The sequence below is a fragment of the Anabrus simplex genome, chromosome X (genome assembly GCF_040414725.1).
Source record: "Anabrus simplex isolate iqAnaSimp1 chromosome X, ASM4041472v1, whole genome shotgun sequence".
Lineage (NCBI taxonomy): Eukaryota > Metazoa > Arthropoda > Insecta > Orthoptera > Tettigoniidae > Anabrus > Anabrus simplex.
Genome location: NC_090279.1, coordinates 85320972 through 85341592, shown reverse-complemented (window position 1 = coordinate 85341592; position 20621 = coordinate 85320972). Strand labels below are relative to the sequence as shown.

The following is a 20621-nucleotide window of genomic DNA, read 5'->3' as shown; positions in this document are numbered from 1 at the left end:
GTGAAAAATATCTAATTCCCTCCATGGGAACTTAGAATTTTCCATTCTGAATATTCTTGTAGGAAGCTTGTAGGGTTATCAAAGAGTGTACAGCTGTGTGACTGATGGATTTGTTATTGTTATTAAACAGAGTGTCCACCAAATGAAGATGTTGAAATTGTGCTTATTAAATTTCAAAACTTGGAAATTAAATCTAGTACAATTAAATTCAGTTTAAGATTCTAAACAAATTGATTACCAATACTGCTGCAGTGAAGAAATTTCCTTGTATACAGACACCAATGACTGTCGAGCTTCTGCAATCACCCTCCACTTCTGTTCTTCTAATTCTTTCAGCAACAAAGCGGCCTTAATACCCTGCTGCAAACACAAATTGTGTTCTGCCTACCACAGCTAGCACAACGAACTCTATCACATATGACTCCACTGCTTCTTCTTCTACTTCCATTAAAGAAGGTTCACCAGAGGTGAGATATCTACAGAAATATCTTTCAAGAGAGCAAGTAACCAAAGCTGAGATTATATGGGGCATGCATACTGGCATGCAACACCATTGTTCATGAGCCAGTGAAACTAGTGTACATTTGTTCCCGTTAAAGTTTCCAGACTCTGAAATCACTTCGAAAGTTCAACTACACAGAACAAAAGTTGCATATACAATCACTCATGGTTTGGCTTGTTATTTTCATAAACAAGTTCTTGAGATGTGAATTAAGTGCACACATTTCACAATTGGTTTGATGAGTCACTGAATAAAGATTCTCAGATGGACCAAATGGATCTTGTAGTTTGTTGTTTCAATCCTGATACTAATGATGTATGCACTTCTTATTTTGATTCCGTGTATCTTGGTCACTCTACCTCCTAGGATTTGTTAAATGGTTTTTTGCAAGCACTGCAAGGACTCAATCTAAAAAACTCTAACAAATTTCAATGGATGGTCCAAATGTTAATAAAAAATTGCTTCAGGATATTGGTAATTTATTAAATGATGATCCAGATGCTCCTATTTTGGTGAACATTGGACCTTGTGGCTTGCATACTGTGCACAAATCATATAAAATGCCTGTAAAAGAAATCCAGTGGAATATTGCAGAGTTTCTTCGTGCTCTTCACTTCTTGTTTTGCTACGTTCTTGTAAGACATTATTTGGGTTCCAAAGTATTTCCTTTGAAATATTGTGCTATAAGATGGCTTGAAAATTCAACAGTCATTGAACGTGCTATAGATAACCTACATAATGTTGACAAATATGTGGATGGGAAAAACAGAAGCAAGAAAAACCCAAATTTAACAGCTTCAAAATAGTATCTACTTCACTATCACTAAGATAGTGTATACACTTCCTAACAATATCCAACACTAAAATAAGAATACGTATATTATTATTAAGAATAAAAGAAATAAGTTATTTGCGGCTAATGACCGGCATGGGAAGGATGTTTTGGCTGATTGAGACCATGGCGCCAACTTTTGTGGAGTCACATTCTTGCCACTTGTCTTTCATGAACTATACTAATGTATGGTACACAGACAAACTATATACTAAACAGCAGAGGGATGTAAATAAAATTACGTCTACACTGAAGACTACTAAACCTATATCGCAAACGCCGAGCCAGGTAGTTTAACCACGTGGCTGCCACTTGGTGATGTATTGTAGACAATACAATTGGCTGGCAGGTTTAGAGATTGCACTCAATCTATATAAATCGATATGAATGGCAGCTTGGGATTGGCTGGATCAAGACCGAACTCATAGAATCATACTTCACAATCTCATGAACTCCAAACCTACGAAAAACTTTCATCATACCATGTGATGTCACTTTATTTTAAATCTTGTTCCCTATTCACAAAATTACACCTGATATTAGAAGCTAGTAGTCGTGCCTCAAGATTCCGAACACCTCACATGAAAGGCAGATAGATATGGTTTATTTTAACTGGCAAAGTTAGGGACACATGTTCCTGTCTTACACTTAACCAGTGAAATACATAAATAACATAAAATAAGAATATTTGAATACTGAATTTAAAAAGAGACAAACAAATTACTATGTTATTGTGCTATCCTGCTGTACATAAAATATACATAAAATATCTATTATAAAACACAATATTTATTTATTTATCATTATTGAACATAACATGCGTTCAGCCCAAATACATGTTCACAATGCAATAATAATAATAATAATAATAATAATAATAATAATAATAATAATAATAATTGTTCTGGGGGATTCCGTGGAGCAGAAAGGGGTGAAAGAAGGTGCTGGTGTTGAATGGGTCTAACTATGATATCAAAAATTAATTTAAAACTTTCAATAAAGGTTATATTTCTTTTAGAATCTCAAACTTAACAAACAATGTTTTCAGGTACTGCTAATCAGGTAAAAAATAGCAATAGAGATACAAAAATAAGAAAACCCAACAATAGGTAATTTAAAAATTTTGATCTTCAGGCTCCAAATTTACAAGTTTTGCAAATGTTGCGTTAGTCAGATAAGGAGAGATATCTCCCAGTACACAGTGTTCATGAGCACTTGGCTCCAACAGTATCAATTCATGGCCTTCCAAAGGCACCCCTCAATATTACAGTAAACTTAGAAAAGAGCTTACATGTTCCCCAACATTAACCAATTTCTAACAGCCCGCTTAAAGCAACATTACAAAAAACTTTACGATCTCTGGCCTCTCTCGCCACAATTTACAATTTAAAATTACTTTTATACAGGGGTATCTATTACCCAAACCAGTGGGCCTTCGAGGAAAAAGAACAGGTTATATTAATGGCCCCTACACAACCTGAATGGAGGCGTAAATTTGCGCTCCAAGATAATGAAGTAAAAAATCCCAACTCGGCTCTTGGCCTGATGATACAGGCGCTAATCCCAAGCTACTGAAGTGACTCAAAAGAAGGTTCATTTAAAGCATTACAGTAAAGAAAAACAGTTACAAAATTTTGTCATCTCAAACCAAGTTGAAGGGGAACTCGAGAGGGTAAAGCACTATCTATCCCCGATTTAAGGTTGAAGACTTTATGAAATTTTACATTACCAAAAGAAAATTTACATTTTAGAAAAGGTTGGTTACATAGTTATAAATTCGAACCTTCGAAGTTTGCGGAGACAGCTAGAAAGATAGCATACTGGTGGCCATTACCTGAGCTGTTGGTCTGCCTGGCGAAGAATGAGGCCCTCCTGTCTTAACACACACATTCAGAAAGACGACAATCAATGAGAGAAGGTAGTCAGAAAGGCTGCTGTTTATATATGCGAGGGGACGGTTCTAGAAGGTTCTGGACTAATCCGGATATACCCTCTCAATTTTATTGGCAGAATCAAAAGTTACACTCAAAACCAACAAGAAGCCTGTGATAGGCTGAAAAATAATTACACAAAAATTGTGATTGTTCAGATTAAAAACTGGCAGAATGAGAGAGAAGTGTTGCTAAACTAGAAAAATATTAAAAAATGAACATAAATTTAGTTGGTAAACATAAGAACACAAAACTTCTTTAAATAACTACTTCCTCCGTCTTGCACCAGAGTGCATGACCACAGTTTTCTTGTAGAGATATCTATGGAGAAAAGTTCAAACTTCTTGAAGTAAACAAACACAGAGCAAATAAATCCAGTCAGTTTAGGCAACTTTACAATAACACTATTATTCAGTACTTCAATGTTGACATCTTCAGGTTAATGTCTGATCTTCTTCATGCCGTAGCTGTTTCACGTATTGTTCGCTAGATAGACTTGTTTAGGCACTTCTTTTGAATGAGCGGAGTTGAGGTGTATCTCCTGGTACAATAAATAATAATAATAATAAAATGAGAATCTATATACTAATTTGATACAACTAAGACTAATCTAGCCCCACCCTGTCATTGTATACTCCACGTAACCGCCACAACAGATCGTTGCTGCAAGAACCGCTGATTTCGCGTTTCTACAGACTCTGCACATGCCTATGTTTACTCAGCTGCTTACTTTGCATTCCTTGTTCCCTGACCAACTCTCTCTGGATTCAAGTACACCAAATGACAACAATTGCATACTATCCTGCAATATCGCAATCAGTAGAGCCTCTACATTTCCAACTTACCATACTATTCACCTACTCCACTAACTCAATGCTCTTTGTTATCACTCGGTCATAGATAACCTCCAGGCTGGAGTTCTACCTTCTCCACTATATACACATCACCAGCACTTCACTTACTACTAAATTTACCAAACAAACTCTATCCACTGAATATCACCATCGTATTAACCAAGCCTCCCATAAACACACGTCATCATTCCAAACACACAACCCCATATCCTCTCTAACCTATACTTCATCCTCGTTGAATTCACTGCACATACCTCCATTACACTTACTATCAACAATTTCATCATACAAACACCAACAACCATATTCATTACCACCTTCATTCTTACCACACAAAAAAAAGGCTCAAACTCCACTCCAATTCTGCCTCCTTATTCACTCCTCTCACTTTACATCTCTTACACATACACCTATTACCCATATGACTCTCCCTCTTTCATCTTTCTCTCATAGGAATTTTTTATCGCACATAGATACCAGTTCAACTCTCCTCCTTCTTTCCATTCCTTGATAATCCACCTTATAATAATCTGCTCATCCCCTTTTCCTAATACTTCCCGATGCTTGGCATTCAATAAACTACTTCTTAACTTAATTGTTTCTCTACAATTACCTAATAAGTGAAAATCGTCGTTCACTGCCCCACATAGTATACATACTGTCTTATCTCTACCTTTTAACCAACCCTTATTCTTATGTAGTCCCATCAGCCACCATACCAACCCACCCCTGTTTAACCTATCAATGTATCTAATATTTATCCCCGTTACTTCCTCTACCTTATTAAAAACACTGAGATAACTTCTTAATCTACTTTCTCACAATAAATTCTGCCTATGTATATCTCTTTTTTTTTGCTAGGGGCTTTACGTCGCACCGACACAGATAGGTCTTATGGCGACGAATGTATATCACTAATCCTCCTCAAAAGCACATTCAGTCCCCTGGCTTCTGTCTTCATCCTCACCTCCCCCACATGTACTCTAAGTCTATTATCTCTAAGTATACCTTAATTTTTACTAGCCAGCATCCCTTATGCATGCTCTTCCTTTGTTGCTCATACGCAGCTTGTAAACCCTCTCACGTTCTTGTCTCTTCAAAGTCATCCAATACCTAACTACTCTTTTCACACACTCAAATTCCAAATCATCCCCAAATATTAATTCCACCCCTGCATTAGCTGTGCACTGGGGAAGCCGCATCACCGACTTACCAAAATTCATAATGATCCGTCTTAATTCCACTCTTTTATTCATTCAACCCATACTTCTGCACCATACATTACCCTACCAAAAACCACTGTTCTTAAAACTAACCTCAAAGTTTTGTAACTGATTCCCGGAAATTTACCCAGCAAGATTTTGACTGATGCTAGGGCAGCCTTCCCTTTGCTTCTCGATCTTCTAATCTTTACTACCTTGCTTTAAATCCACTCTAGACTCCAAGGGTCTGCTCAACCTATCGTCTGCGATTTTTACACAGCAACTGACCACCCTATATAAAGCTTCCACTGCCCTTATCATCTTTTCTGAAACCCCAAAACTACACAATTTCTCTAATAGAGCCCCTCTATTCACCACATCGAACACTTTTTCAAAGTCAATTGTCGCTAAATACACCTTACTTCTTGACAGACTCATGTACTTCTCCATAACCATCTTCACTATCATTATATTGTCAACTGTTCTTTTCTTTCTCCTAAACTACCCTGGTTATCTGACAATACCTTGTTTCTTTTGGCCCATTCACTTAACCTGATCACCAACACCCTTGAATAAATTTTACTTACAGAATCTAACAGAGATATTCCCCTATAATTATCCATACCGCTTTTGCTACCCTTTCCCTTATATATTGGACATACAAATCCTGTCTCCCACTCCATAGGGTACTTCCCCTCGTCAAAAATCTTATTAAATAGTTTCACTATGCCCTCTATCATTGTCCCATTTTTGCTAATTCATTTTCAAAACTTATTACTGATCCCATTGCAACCCCCCGCCGCCCTGCCCCTGATTCTTATCACTCCAAAGGTTTCTTTCCTTGTAATTTCCTTGTCTAGATCATAAATTGCCACTCTCCTATTCCTCCAAATTACTTCTCCCGCTGTCTCACATGACCATACCTCCCCCTTCCCCCGAGTAATTCACTAAAAGGGCTCACCCACTGCACCTCCTCAATTCTCGTTTTCTCTCAGCTCCTTCCACCCTTAATTATTCTGTTAATCCTTTCCCACACTGTTTCAATGCTATTCAACTTACATTCCTTATTTATGGCTTCAGTCTGTTCCTCCAACAACGCCTTTCTTGCCTCACAAATTTTCTTTTTATAATTTTTCCTTAACTTACAGAAGACCTCTCTTTCTGCCCTCCCACCTTTTTCCTATCCTCTCCTAAGGCTAACAGCACCCTCTTCCCCGTTCCTTCACACTCTTTATTAAACCATTCTTCACCCTCTTCCTTTTTTCTCCTTTTGAATTTTTCCGTCTGAGCTATCATCTATAAAACACAATATAAATAAACATTTCCTAAGTATAATAATATAATACCTGCAAAAAATTAATATACAACGAATTGCAACAACAAAAACAACAACAACAACAACAACAACAACAACAATAATAATAATAATAATAATAATAATAATAATAATAATAATAATAATAATAATAATACGGTAATAATAATAATAATAATAATAATAATAATAATAATAATAATAATAATAATAATAATAATAATAATAATGCCTTATTATTATTTTATAGACAAGCCTAATATTTACAATTAATTTGTCCAATTCCAGAAATATATCACACTAATGAATATTACAGTTTTCGTGTTTTCATTGCCAGTGAAAAACATTACAAAATGGGGATTGGGTTAAGGTTAACTATGCTGGGAACCACAGCTGAGTATGCTCTATCACTATTGATGAATGATATAATAATAAGAAGAACAAGAAGACAAACAAGAAAGGTCAGGATGAGAAGGAGAAAAAGACAAAGAAGAAGAAGAAGAAGACAAGAAAGAAGAAATCTGTCACACTACGAGCTCATTTCATAGAGGTATTTTGAGCACATATTTTAGGTCATCCGTGGTTTGATATCCCTCTGACCTCCTGCAGAAGGAAGTTTCATTCACGGCTGGCCACAACAGTGAAGGAATTGTTGTAGGTTGACGTTTTATGCTTAATAATAGCAAGCAATGTCTAGCTCAGTGCTCTGGTGTTTTTATCATAGCACTCAGAAAGGCTATGAAATCATTGATACAGGTAAGATGGGGACTGTAAGGTAAGGATTCGGTGCAATGAAGTCAAGGTATGCAGCTTGCATCTCTCTTCAAAGCATAGCCATCCGAAGACAACGTAAGACTGGGTAACATGATCTGAAAATTTCAGATTATATATAAATCTTACACAGGCATTCTGTGCACATTGTAGTTTATATCGAAGCTCTGTTTTCATGTCTTTGTAAACTACGTCAGAATAATTGAATATTGGAATAACAAGGCTTTCAAATAGTTTCTTCTTTAAACTGAATGGAAAAGTAAATTTGAAATTGTTTAGTATGTCCAGCAGTGCGAAAATTCGCCCACTCACAGATATTGTCTGATCCGTCCATGAGAAGTGCTGGTCAATGAACACTCCGAGACGTTTTACGCTCTTGCGAAAGTATAAAGCTTTGTTTTAAAGTCGTACGTCAGAGTTCGGTAATTATTGGAAATGGGTGGGCTACTGTTATGGTTTGGGAATTTTGGGGTTTAAAATAAGTCCATGCTGGGAAGACCATTTGCTTATGGCCTCTAGATCCATGTAAATTTGCTCAATTGCTTTCGAAATGTCTGTTGGTTTTGCATGGATGTACAATTGTACATCATCAATATTAATGTGACATTTACAATGAGTCAGCAGTTTAGCCAAGTCTTTGATATAGACAGAAAATAGCAAGGGAGCTAGGATTGACCCTTGTGGTACACCCATTTCACATATTGCCATGAAGGAAAGGTACCTTGTTTGACGACACATTGTTGACATTCGTGCAAATAGGCTCCCATCCATCTCAGAGAACTGTAGGAGAACCCTAGGTGATAAAGTTTGGATAGGAGCAACTCATGCTCTACAGAGTCAAATGCTTTCCTGAATTCCAATAATACTATAACTGTCAGTTTTTGCTCATCGATAGCCTGTCTTATATCATCTGTCACGCTTAGTAAGGTAGTACATGTACTGTGCTTTTGTCAGAAACCTGACTGGTGTGGGTCTAGTATGTCATGGTTGTTGAGATAGTTCACAATTTGGTTAAGCACTATGTGTTCGAGTCCCTTGGCTATTATAGACAGTATATTAATAGGTCTGTAGTCACTGTTTAGTCTACGAGATTTTGTTTTCAGTAAAGGAACTACCAGGGCCATTTTGCAGACAGCTGGTAATACACTGTTTTGAAGGGAGAAGATGTATATGAATGTCAATATTGGATTAATAGCATTGATAATTTTCTTTAGCATTATATTACATATATTGTCCACCCTTGTGGATTTAGTTTTAATTTGCAAGATAGATGCTTTCACTTGCAGGAGTGTGAAATAACTACAATAAAATTTGCCTCTGCCTATGGATGGTGTGTTGTAATTTGCACTCAAAAGATTTCCGTTTGCTTCTTTGTTTTATTGAACATGGGAGTATACGAAGTGATTATTCAGTTCATAAAGAGAAATCCCCAAATCATCTAGCTTGTCTGGTTTGTCCAGATTGACGGACTGAACTTCCACAAGGTAGCAGGTCTTAAAAGTCAGGTTTTATAAGGTCATGGGCGTAACGTAGCTGAGTGTTTTTTACTATCTGAGTCGTTTTATTACATAGGCGTTTGTAACAGATAAAGTTTTCCTATGTCGGGTAATGTTTATATTTTCTATGAGCTGCATCCCACTTAGCTATAATTGCTCTAATATCATCAAATAGCCATAGGGAGAGTCTTTTACAGATGTGTGTTGTTCATAGAGGAGCGTGTTTGTCGAAATTATGTGGTATCATGTTATTGAAAATGGTGACCATGTCGTCAATGTTAGGTCTATGAGTTATCTTCTGCCACGGCATCGAAAAAGCGTCTTCCAATAACATTGAAAATACGGCTATAGTCTCTGTAAGTAATTTACTTAGGTTTATGTGTGGGGCATTGCAGCGCATAAGTCATAAACATAATGACATGGGCTGACAGTCTGGGAGCAGATGTTTGGCCATGATGTAATACTCTATCAGGGTTGTTCATTACTATTAGGTCCAGTAGTGTGTGTGGAGTTTAAGTGTGGTGAGTGGGAGAAAGTGGGAGGATTGCCATACTGCATGCCTGAAACTAATTCAATTGATGGGTGATTTCGGAAGAATTTGTAACTAGAATGTTTGTATTGAAGTCTGCGATCATTATAACATGTTCGTACGTAGGTAACAGTCTGTAAAGATAAGTCTCTACGTCATTCAGGCAGCGAGTTTTAGGTGGCTTGTATACAGCACCTACTAAGCATTTCACAGTAGAGACCTGTATCTCTATGAATATGTACTCAGGTTTTCGCTCACACTGATACTGATAGATAATTTGAGGTTTCAAGCACAAAGAGACAAAAGCACAGACCCCACCTCCCCCTTTGACAAGTCTGTCATTCCTCAGAAAGCAGTAGCCAGGTAATTTCAGATTCTTAGCCTGATGTTTGGACTTTCAAACAACTTTCTCTCCATAAGATTATATTAAAGGACAGTGATATGAAAATCGCTTTTAATTCATGTATACGATTTTGAGAAACTAAACTCTGGGCAATAACGTGACATATGTGAAGTGCGCTTTTATGCCCATTTAGGGCTGACTGGAGATTGTGTTGCAGCTTCAAGGGGTGGGGTTTGGGTCAATGGACTAGCAGGTAGACCGGTTGAAAGGATAGGTGGGGAAGGCGAAGTGTGCAAAGTATAGCTATGGTCAGAGGGATTACGGCTGTTTGTGGTGTGCATTGCCAATTCCTAAAATGAAACTAACTAGAACACAGCATGTGACTACATTCCATGAATGGTCAGCAATTAACGTATTTTAGAAAATTACATTGTCAGTAATAATAATAATAATGATAATAATAATAATAATAATAATAATAATAATAATAATAGTGATACCATGCAGCAGCAGAATAGGCATACAGAATACTCAAGTAGGAGCTTATTCGACATGTTGATGTTAGATCTATGTAGACGTAATACCGAGGCCTGATTTAAATTAGAACCAGTTAGGAAAATTTTATTAAAGAGTAAGTAGATTGACAGGTGGTAGGATAAAAAGACAGAATAGCAAAGAGATATTTAGATAAATAGATAAATAAATACAGTAAATGGATAGATAGATGAAGATAGCGAGATAGATAAAGTTACTTGAAAAAAATAAAAAAGCTAGCTTCTCAACTGTGACTAACAGTAAAGGATGGGAGTGGACTAACATTGTCAAGTGATAAGGCAGCACTGCAACAGAAGCTTAAGCCATAGGAAGTTCCTTTAAGTGGCACTCTTAATTTCATCCCGTTGGCCTTCTTGATTACAATGTCTCCTGAGTCAGTCCAAGTGTTTGTAAGACCAAAATGCTGGATTGCTGTCTTCAAGATGAACATTCTGATAGCCATATGATCTTCACGTATTGTTGTGGATGAGTCTTTCAGTTTTCTTTTCCTAGTGAAGACATCCTGCCGTGAGCGATAAGACACAAATTTCACTAGGAAGGTCTTGTTTTCCCTGGTGATCGAGGTCCTACTCTGTGACACCTATCAATGTCATTACGTCTAACATCTGCTCCTACTGCTTTGCACATCTTGAGCACTAGTTCATCACAGTTTTCGTTGGCACATTCGAGGATGCCAGAAATTTTTACATTATTTCTCCTGCTGTATTGCTCAATTGAATCGCACTTGGTGTCCACATCCTCCTTCAGTTTGTATATTCCCGGCTCTTTCTTATCAACTTTTTCAGTTAACTCTGGAAATGCTTTGATATTAAATCTTAAACTTTCTTCAAGTTCTTTATGACCAATTTTTTTAAGCGGGTCGAAATGGCATACACAATTATTTCAAGGAAGCTGTCCGAGTTAATGAAGTCGCACAGCCAGCACTTCACGAGGCAGTCTACGTTGGCAGCACTGGTAGTGGCTGGGCTTCCAACTCCGTTGTTTTGGTGGCCCGTTTTTGTTACAATGCAAATTTGGAAGAAAAAGACGATCAATACTGACAAAACGTGTGGGTATATCGATTCGTAAATACAAACGTAACACTTCCACAAGTTTTTATCACTTCCACTGCTGAATAACACCTTCAAATCACTTGATTACTGTGGAGCCTCACTCACCCATGTCCGCCACCAACCATTTCATCAGATAGGTTAGAAACTCAACATGGTACAGCCCGAACGGTGTCACGATGCATTACACATTTACACAAGGTTTTCCTACATCAGCACAATTAATAATTGTAATAATAATAATAATAATGAGAACTCGAATGAGTACTAACTTCAAGTGAATTTCACACTTTCCTGCATTTAGTCAGTGTTTGTAGCCTTTTTTTTAGAATTTACGAGGTAGTGACTATCACACATGTCATTGCTTAGTAAACAAACACAGTGTGGAAGCCATACATTTAAGCGATTAGAATACTTAGAACACGATATAGGCCTCGCCATTCCCCAACAACACAGAATATACGAGAGTAAGCAGATCAAAACATTGAAAATTGAATTGATCATAGTCGCTACTGCTTGCTATAGGCTATCCATATAGCTAATGAAGCTACCTGTTACTTCACATTCGAGATCACACTGGTTTTGTTAATGTTTATTCAGTTTTCTTTACAATTTATTCCTGGCAGAAAAGACATGCACAAGATTAATATTATAAAAATTTTTAATATGTGCTTCTACTAAGGGATAAATACGGTATGTCCATTTTATCTGGCAGCGGAACGAATTTCCAGATTTTTCTGAATTCCCTGACATTTCCTGGTTTTCCCACTATTAATCCAATACCCTGATATTCCCCAGTTTCCGGTTTTCCATATGGGTGGCCGCCCTGCTAAACCCGTATTTCTATGGCGAGGCCACAGTCTTCTTATTTGTGTTGAAGAAGTTAAAAAAAGGTGAACAACTGTGTGTTGCCATGTATGTCTTTACTAGCTGATGTGAAAGCCTCCTCTTGTCCTTTTAGTCAAATGGGGATGCTCGTGCTTGAAGTTGGCTACAGAGTCAATGTTGAAATCGAATACTGAGGGATGTTTAGTGAAGAGTGAGTAACGAGATGAGGGTAGAAGGATATTTAAGAGTAGAGAAGAAAGGGTTAAATTTGACGAAAAACGCTGTGTATACATTTACTTACCACGTCGACCTTTCTGGTGTGAACTAGTTGCCTTTGCAGAATCAGAACGAATGATAATTGCACTTTCTGTATTGTATCTGTGTGGTATTGAGGAAAGTGGGTGTGGCAGAGGAGAGGAGATGAGTGGAGCATTAAGCTTATGTGCTGTTGGCCGTAGGCTGAACATTTACACCGATAATGGCACATACTTCTTCGGAGTAGCAAAAGAAATCAAGGCCTTTCTAAAAGACAACCCTGAGATGGTTGGTTGGTGATTATTGTTTTAAGAGGAAGTACACCTAGGCAACCATCCTCTGTATAACACTAATCAGAGCGGAAAAATGGAAGGCGTCCGACACTTCAAAAAATGAAGATATCGACCAAAGCAAGACAAGGGCCACGAAGGGCGTGAAAATGAAAGACTCCTAAGACCTCGCAAACCTAATAGCATCGGGGTTGGAAAATAACAAGAGTTGACCTAGAGAGGTCAGATAGGATAGAGAAAATTGAGGAGCCCGGCACAAGTAAGTGGAAGCAATGCCAGGACTCAGCTAAGGGCCCCGTGGTCGCCAACCAACGCTCCAAAGACCAGAGCCCCTCGGGACCCTCATAGTCACCTCTTACGACAGGCAGTGGATACCGTGCGTGTTATTCTACCGCCCCCACCCACAGGGGGAGACAACCCTGAGAAAACCAACTCTTCACACAACTGCAGGCATGGGACTGACATGGCATTTCATCCCACCTGCAGCACCACACTTTGGTGGAATCTGGGAAGCAGCTGTCAAGAGTCTGATATATCACCTCAGAAGAGTGGTGGATACTTATCGCTTCACCAACAAAGAATGGACCACTCTTACAACACATACTTACACCCTCTAACTAAATATTACTTAGGCGTGTCTTAATTGTGTAAATTGTCATTTGTGAACTTACAACAAGTTTCCTCATTTTTATAACACATGTTCCTCTGTGTAACACTTTGACTAGAGTAATCAGGATCCTGATTTTAATCCCTAAGGCATGAGACCATGCCTGATGATGCCCATGCAATGGGCGAAACATGTCCCTTTAAATTATTATGACAAGATATAAATCCTCCTTTTAAGAACCCAATGTGTACTGAATATGAGGATTTCAATAAACTTTTGTAACATTGCTGAATTAATGTACATTTCCATACGGACCAGTCATGAGATTTGTAACATACAATAATCTGAGATTGTTGTAAACAACCCACGGAGTGAAATTAAATTCCACTGTTCGTATCAGAGTTGAACCCTGTACAGAAATGTTATATTAATATTGTGTAGGAAACTAACAACTCATATAATTACTATAAATCCAATCATAGAACAAGGAGGCTATCTTCTTGTCGGTGGACGACTACACAACACTCCAATACTAGTGGAGGGGAAACTTTACAAATTCTGTATCATATCATCACACAAATATAATTATGATGGCGGAACAACTTCGACTACTTCATCTTGGCACTCAACCCTCTGAGAGACAAGTTTAGGATCTCATCAGCAAGGGGAATGGAAAGAAGCCACATTCATACACGTCTCAAGTGTTATACGTTCCATGCAGGTACCTCAGAACAATTAATGTGAAATACACAAATGGTGCCTTTAATCCCGACATACCCATTCCTTAAAACTAGCATTGACTACGCTGGCCAAATTCTAATAAAAAATCGTGTGAAATCGAACGAGACCAGACTGCCTAGCTACCAAGGCTGTCTACATAGACATGATACGTGATCTCACCACAACATTTCTCTGCACTTTCTTGACTTAGTTCTCATAGAGTTCAACCCCTGAACATTTACAGCAATAAAGGAGCAAACTTCTTCAGAGCAATTGAAGAAATCAAGGCCTTTCTGCAAAACAACCCTCAGAAAACCAACTTTTCACACAATTGCAGGCAAGGGACTGACGTGACATTTCATCCCTTCTGCAACACCACACTTCGGTGGAATCTGGGAAGCAGCTGTCAAGAGTCTGATCTAACGCCTCAGACATGTGATGGATTCTTATCGCTTCTCGAACAATGAATGGACCATTCTTGCAACATATACTCACATTGATTCACCAAAGCCAAATGATGATCCTTTTGACACTCCTTACCCAACTACATCTCATTTCCTTATGTTGTTGTTGTTTGAGTCATCAGTCCATACACTGGTTTGATGCAGCTCTCCAAGCCACTCTATCATGTGCTAACCTTTTTATTTCTACGTAACTATTGCATCCTACATCTGCTCTAATATGCTTGTCATATTCATACCTTGGTCTACCCCTACCGTTCTTACCACCTACACTTCCTTCAAAAACCAACTGAAGAAGTCCTGGGTGTCTTAAGATGTGTCCTATATTTCTATCTCTTCTTCTCATCAAATTTAGCCAAATCAATCTCCTTTCACCAAATCCATTCAGTATCTCTTCATTCGTGATTCGATCTATCCATCTCATCTTCAGCATTCTTCTGTAACACCACATTTCAAAAGCTTCTATTCTCTTTCTTTCTGAGCTAGTTACCGTCCATGTTTCACTTCCATACAATGCCACGCTCCACACAAAAGTCTTCAAAAACATCTTTCTAATTCCGATATCAATATTTGAATTGAGCAAATTTCTTTTCTTAAGAAAGCTCTTCCTTGCTTGTGCTAGTCTGCATTCTATGTCCTCCTTACTTCTGCCATCGTTACTTATTTTACTACCCAAGTAACAATATTCATCTACTTTCTTTAAGACTTCATTTCCTAATCTAATATTCCCTGCATCACCTGCCTTCGTTCGACTGCACTCCATTACTTTTGTTTTGGACTTATTTATTTTCATGTTGTACTCCTTACCCAAGACTTAATCCATACAATTCAGCAACTTCTCGAGAACTTCTGCAGTCTCAGATAAAATAACAATATCATCGGCAAATCTCAAGGTTTTGATTTCCTCTCCTTGCACTGTGATTCCCTTTCCAAATTTCTCTTTGATTTCCTTTACTGCCTGTTCTATGTAAACATTGAAAAGGAGAGGGGACAAACTGCAGCCTTGCCTCACTCCTTTCCGGATTGCTGCTTCTTTTTCAAAGCCCTCGATTCTTATCACTGCAGGCTGATTTTTATACAGATTTTAGATAATTCTTCGTTCTCGGTATCTGATCCCTATAATCTTCAGAATCATAAATAGCTTGGTCCAATCAACATTATCGAATGCCTTTTCTAGATCTATGAACGCCATGTACGTGGGCTTGTCCTTCTTGATTCGATCCTCTAAGATCAGACGTAAAGTCAGGATTGCTTCACGTGTTCCTACATTTCTTCTGAAGCCAAATTGATCTTCTCCCAACTCAGCTTCAACTTGTTTTTCCATTCTTCTGTAAATAATACGTGTTAAAATTTTGCAGGCATGAGATACTAAACTAATGGTGCGGTAGTTTTCACACCTGTCAGCACCGGCTTTCTTGGGAATAGGTATAACCACATTCTTCCGAAAATCGGATGGGACTTCTCCTGTCTCATACATCTTACGCACTAAATGAAATAACTTTGCCATGCTGGTTTCTCCTAAGGCAGTCAGTAATTCAGAGGCAATATCATCAATTCCAGGTGCCTTGTTCCGATTGAGGTCACTCCTAGCTCTGTCAAACTCTGACCTCAAAAGTGGGTCTCCCATTTCATCAGCATCAACACCCTCTTCATGTTCCAGAACCAAATTATCTACATCTTTACCTTCATACAACTGTTGGATATACTCCTGCCATCTTGCTGCTTTGTCTTCTTTCCCTAGAAGTGGCTTTCCATCTGAGCTCTTAATATTCATACACCTAGATTTCCTTTCTCCAAAGGTTTCCTTGATTTTCCTGTATGCAGCATCTACCTTTCCCAGGACCATACAACCTTCGAAATACTTGCACTTCTCCTTCAGCCATTCTTCCTTAGCTACCTTGCACTTTCTATCCACTTCATTCTTTAATCGCCTGTATTCTTTTCTGCCCCCTTCATTTCTAGCATTCTTGTATTTTCGTCGTTCATCAATCAGGTCTAGTATCTCCTGAGTTATCCACTGATTCTTAGTTGGTCTTTTCTTCCTTCCTAACATTTCTTCAGCAGCCCTACTGACTTCATTTTTCATGACTTTCCACACTTCCTCTATAGTGTTTCCTTCGGCCTTTTCTTTTAGTCCTTGTGCAACATGTTCCTTGAAACAATCCCTCACACTCTTTTCTTTCAACTTGTCTAGATCCCATCTTTTTGCATTCTTTCCTTTAATTTCTTCAACTTCAGATGGCATTTCATGACCAACAAGTTGTGGTCAGAGTCCATGTCTGCTCCTGGGAAAGTTTTGCAATCCAACACCTGGTTTCTGAATCTCTGCCTAATCATAATGAAGTCTATTTGATACCTTCCAGTGTCTCCAGGTCTCGTCCACGTATACAGCCGTCGTTTGTGGTGTTTGAACCAAGTATTGGCATGGACTAAATTATGATCAGTGCAGAATTCAACCAGCCGACTTCCTCTTTCATTCCTTTGTCCCAATCCAAATTCTCCTACTGTACTACCTTCTCTTCCTTGGCCTACCACTGCATTCCAGTCTCCCATCACAATTAGATTCTCGTCACCTTTTACATATTGTATTAAATCTTCTATCTCCTCATATATTCTTTCGATTTCTTCATCATCCGCTAAACTAGTAGGCATATAGACCTGCACTATTGTGGTGGGCATTGGTTTGGTGTCTATCTTGACGACAATAATTCTTTCACTATGCTGGTCGTAGTAGCTTACCCGCTGCCCTATTTTCTTATTCATTATTAAACCAACTCCTGCATTTCCCCTGTTTGATTTTGTGTTGATAATTCGGTAGTCGCCTGACCAAAAATCTTGTTCTTCCTGCCAACGTACTTCACTTGTACCAACTACATCTAACTTTAGCCTATCCATCTCCCTTTTCAGATTCTCTAACCTACCACAACGATTCAAACTTCTAACATTCCACGCTCCGACTCGCAGAATGTCAGTATCCATCTTCCTGATGATCGCCCCCTCCCGTGTAGTCCCCACCCTGAGATCCAAATGGGGGACTAGTTTACCTCCGGAATATTTTACCCGGGAGGAAGCCATCATCAGTACATCATTCATACAGAGAGAGCTGCATGTCCTCGGGAGTTAGTTACGGCTGTAGTTTCCCGTTGCTTTCAGCCGTGTAGCTGTATCAACACAGCTAAGCCATGTTGAGTATTATTACAAGGCCGTATCAGTCAATCATCTAGACTGCCGCCCTTGCAACTACCGAAAGGCTGCTACCCCCCTTTCGATGAACCATTCGTTAGTCTGGTCTCTCAACAGATACCCATCCGATATGGTTGCACCTGCGGCTCGGCTATCTGCATCATTGGGACACGCAAGCCTCCCCACCGCGGCAAGGTCACATGGTTCCTTATAGGAGAGCAAATTACCACACTCTCTGATACTGATTATACTTCCTCTCTCATCACAACCTTGCCCACATGGCTATATTTTCAAAAGCTTACACAGAACTCCTAGAAGAGATTGTGATATGAATATCTCAATAAATGCACAATGAAATACCCCATAGCAACATAGTCATACTGAAAGAAGAGGACACGCATGCTATGAAGTGGATGATGACAGTGATCAAATGTGTATCCTCGTAACAACAAATTAATTCATGTAAAGAATGTTCAGGTGTGTAACGGTGAACTTACAAGGCCAATTCACAAACACTATCCTGTACGAAGTATGAAACAGAAATTCAAGATAACTCTTGAATGGCTTATTTATTCCACTGCATGCTTAAGTAATATTATAAGTCACAATGGACAAGTAACACCACAGACCACATTAGGAAGAATAATTTTCACTTGCCACAAGATGGCTACAATGTGTGTAGTATATAAGCGAACGCACACAGTAAACAAGAATATCACCTGCAACTTGTATCAACATATTACTGTATTATCTAGAAATCAATATTTAAAATAATCAATAAGATAACAAGGGTGTTTCATTTGGAAGCAACTAGTAAAATATCCTGTAACAGTAACAAAACAATGTATCTTATAACTACATTGCGTTCAAAACTATTCATGAATTCAGAAGTATTTGTAGGAATGATACCAGCTCCCAAACAATATAGAGGAGAGGTCTTTGGAGTAATCCTAATTGCTGCATGATTCATAACGCAAGATCTTGGAACAACTTGAAGAAAAAGTTAAAATTAGGTAAGTAAACAGTCAATCTCATAAAAAAGCATATTTTCTGTAGGACTATCAATCATGTGCACTGAAATGAAGGATCGAACCCTGGTATCTGTTGAGCCATTTTCTAACCATTTCAATTACCTGACAATAGCTTATCAAATTATGTACATTACCTCAAGAGAGTTTTCCTGCGTTGACCCTGACTCCGTTAACTCTGATTTAAGTTCTTCTTTCACAGCTATCACTTCCTGCGGAAAATAAGATATAATAGGTATCCTTGTAACACACATCTACAAATATAGTCACCAAAAAATGAGCATGTTAATTCATTAATTTCCAGTATTACGGTTACTTTCAGAATTTCACTAATATTTAAGGAAGATTTCTACCAGCAGAGGATTGTTATAAAGAAAGGCTGTAATGAGAATGGTGTTACTATTCTTGCTCACTCCTTATGGGAGAGAAAGGATAAGACTGAGAACAAAATATAAAATGCAAAACATTTTCTAGCCATATCAGAAGATATAATACCAGAGATGGAATTGGGGCCATCTCACACAGAATTTGGAAGGAAGCAACCATAGGAATAAACTCTAAATTGTATGAATTGTTTTCAAATGTACAATCATATCAATCATATCTTAAAATTTGTTTAAACCAATTACAAGTGTTACAACTGTTCTAAATAATTTATTGTCTCAGCATGGAGTTTGTTTATAGACAGCTTAAAATAACTTGAAATATTGAAATCACATTCTCTACTCTGGTTTTGCTGAGATCACAGGGGCCACATAAAGCATTAAGACAGTTCTGTTTCAAACATATATTTCAATGCTTCCAAGTGTAAAATAAAAAAATAAACATGAAAGAAGCAGGCTTATCAGTCTTATAACAGCGAAAGATGTGATGTAGCCCAAAGTCAAAGCAACTAGAAATGAAATAGTTTACTACTACAAGCATGTTATATAGTGTTCTCTGAATAACTGTGGGGATGAAGACACTGTCAGTGGAAAGTCAGCAATGTTGGAGTGTACATCTGCAGTTTAAGAAGATCTTTCAAGATCTACTATGAGACAATTAAATTTCTCACTTGGATTCATAAAACCTTGTTGGCACCAAACGAAGGGAAGAGACTGTGATCAAAAGCTTATGTTCTAATATAAGTTGATCAAAAGCTTATGTTCTAATATAAGTTAACTTACTAATCAAAGTGAATTAAAGTATCAAGTTCTAGAATATACTGACTTAACCCATTCAATATAGAAGGGAACAGTAGCTGAACTAAGGAATGCATGAACAGGATGCATACAAAGGAGAGAGAAATAATGACGAGGAAAGAAAATTTTTGTTTAATGTGCCTTGAGTCCCTAAAGTGTCAGAGCCCAGAAAGGGGCATATTAAATAAATTATTCTCAGAAATCCTGCATCCTGGAGCCCTTAGACATGTTTCTCTATATAATACAGAATCTGACCTGTATTTCAGAAATAAAATGAGCTAACCACTATTCTGCCTTTCTAAATGAATTCAACGTCTGAGCAAAATACTTATTTTGAGAGAATATATGTTCAGATTTTCAGCTATTTTATCCCTCGTATACCTTAGGCAAATCTGCTCGTTCTTTAACACACATATCTTCCAGCACATTGTGGATGCGAGGGTAACCCAAAATAATCACACCTGTGTGGACATTTTGTTTAGCAGACTGGTGTATCCAGTCTCAAAAACACTAACGAAGGATTTGTGATTTAACGTCTGCTACACTAACTACGATAGGAGTAATAATTTTTAACATATGGTGCTAATGGTGGTGCAGTAGTGTTAGAAGATATTAGTTTAAAAGAAAAGAACAATGGGCCAACCATCCTCTATTATAATATTTCTTTTTTTGCTATTTGCTTTACGTCG

The 20621-nt window shown here is 37.9% G+C and overlaps 1 protein-coding gene across 1 annotated transcript in view; it reads right to left on the bottom strand.

Moving 5' to 3' along the window:
- LOC137503306 (zinc finger protein 567-like) overlaps positions 1 to 20621 on the bottom strand; it is a 90270-nt gene that overhangs the window by 62625 nt on the left and 7024 nt on the right. The window contains exon 3 of the mRNA XM_068230855.1: positions 18889 to 18963. Coding sequence (XP_068086956.1) covers positions 18889 to 18963 — 75 coding nt within the window. The remainder of the gene's footprint in view (positions 1 to 18888; positions 18964 to 20621) is intronic.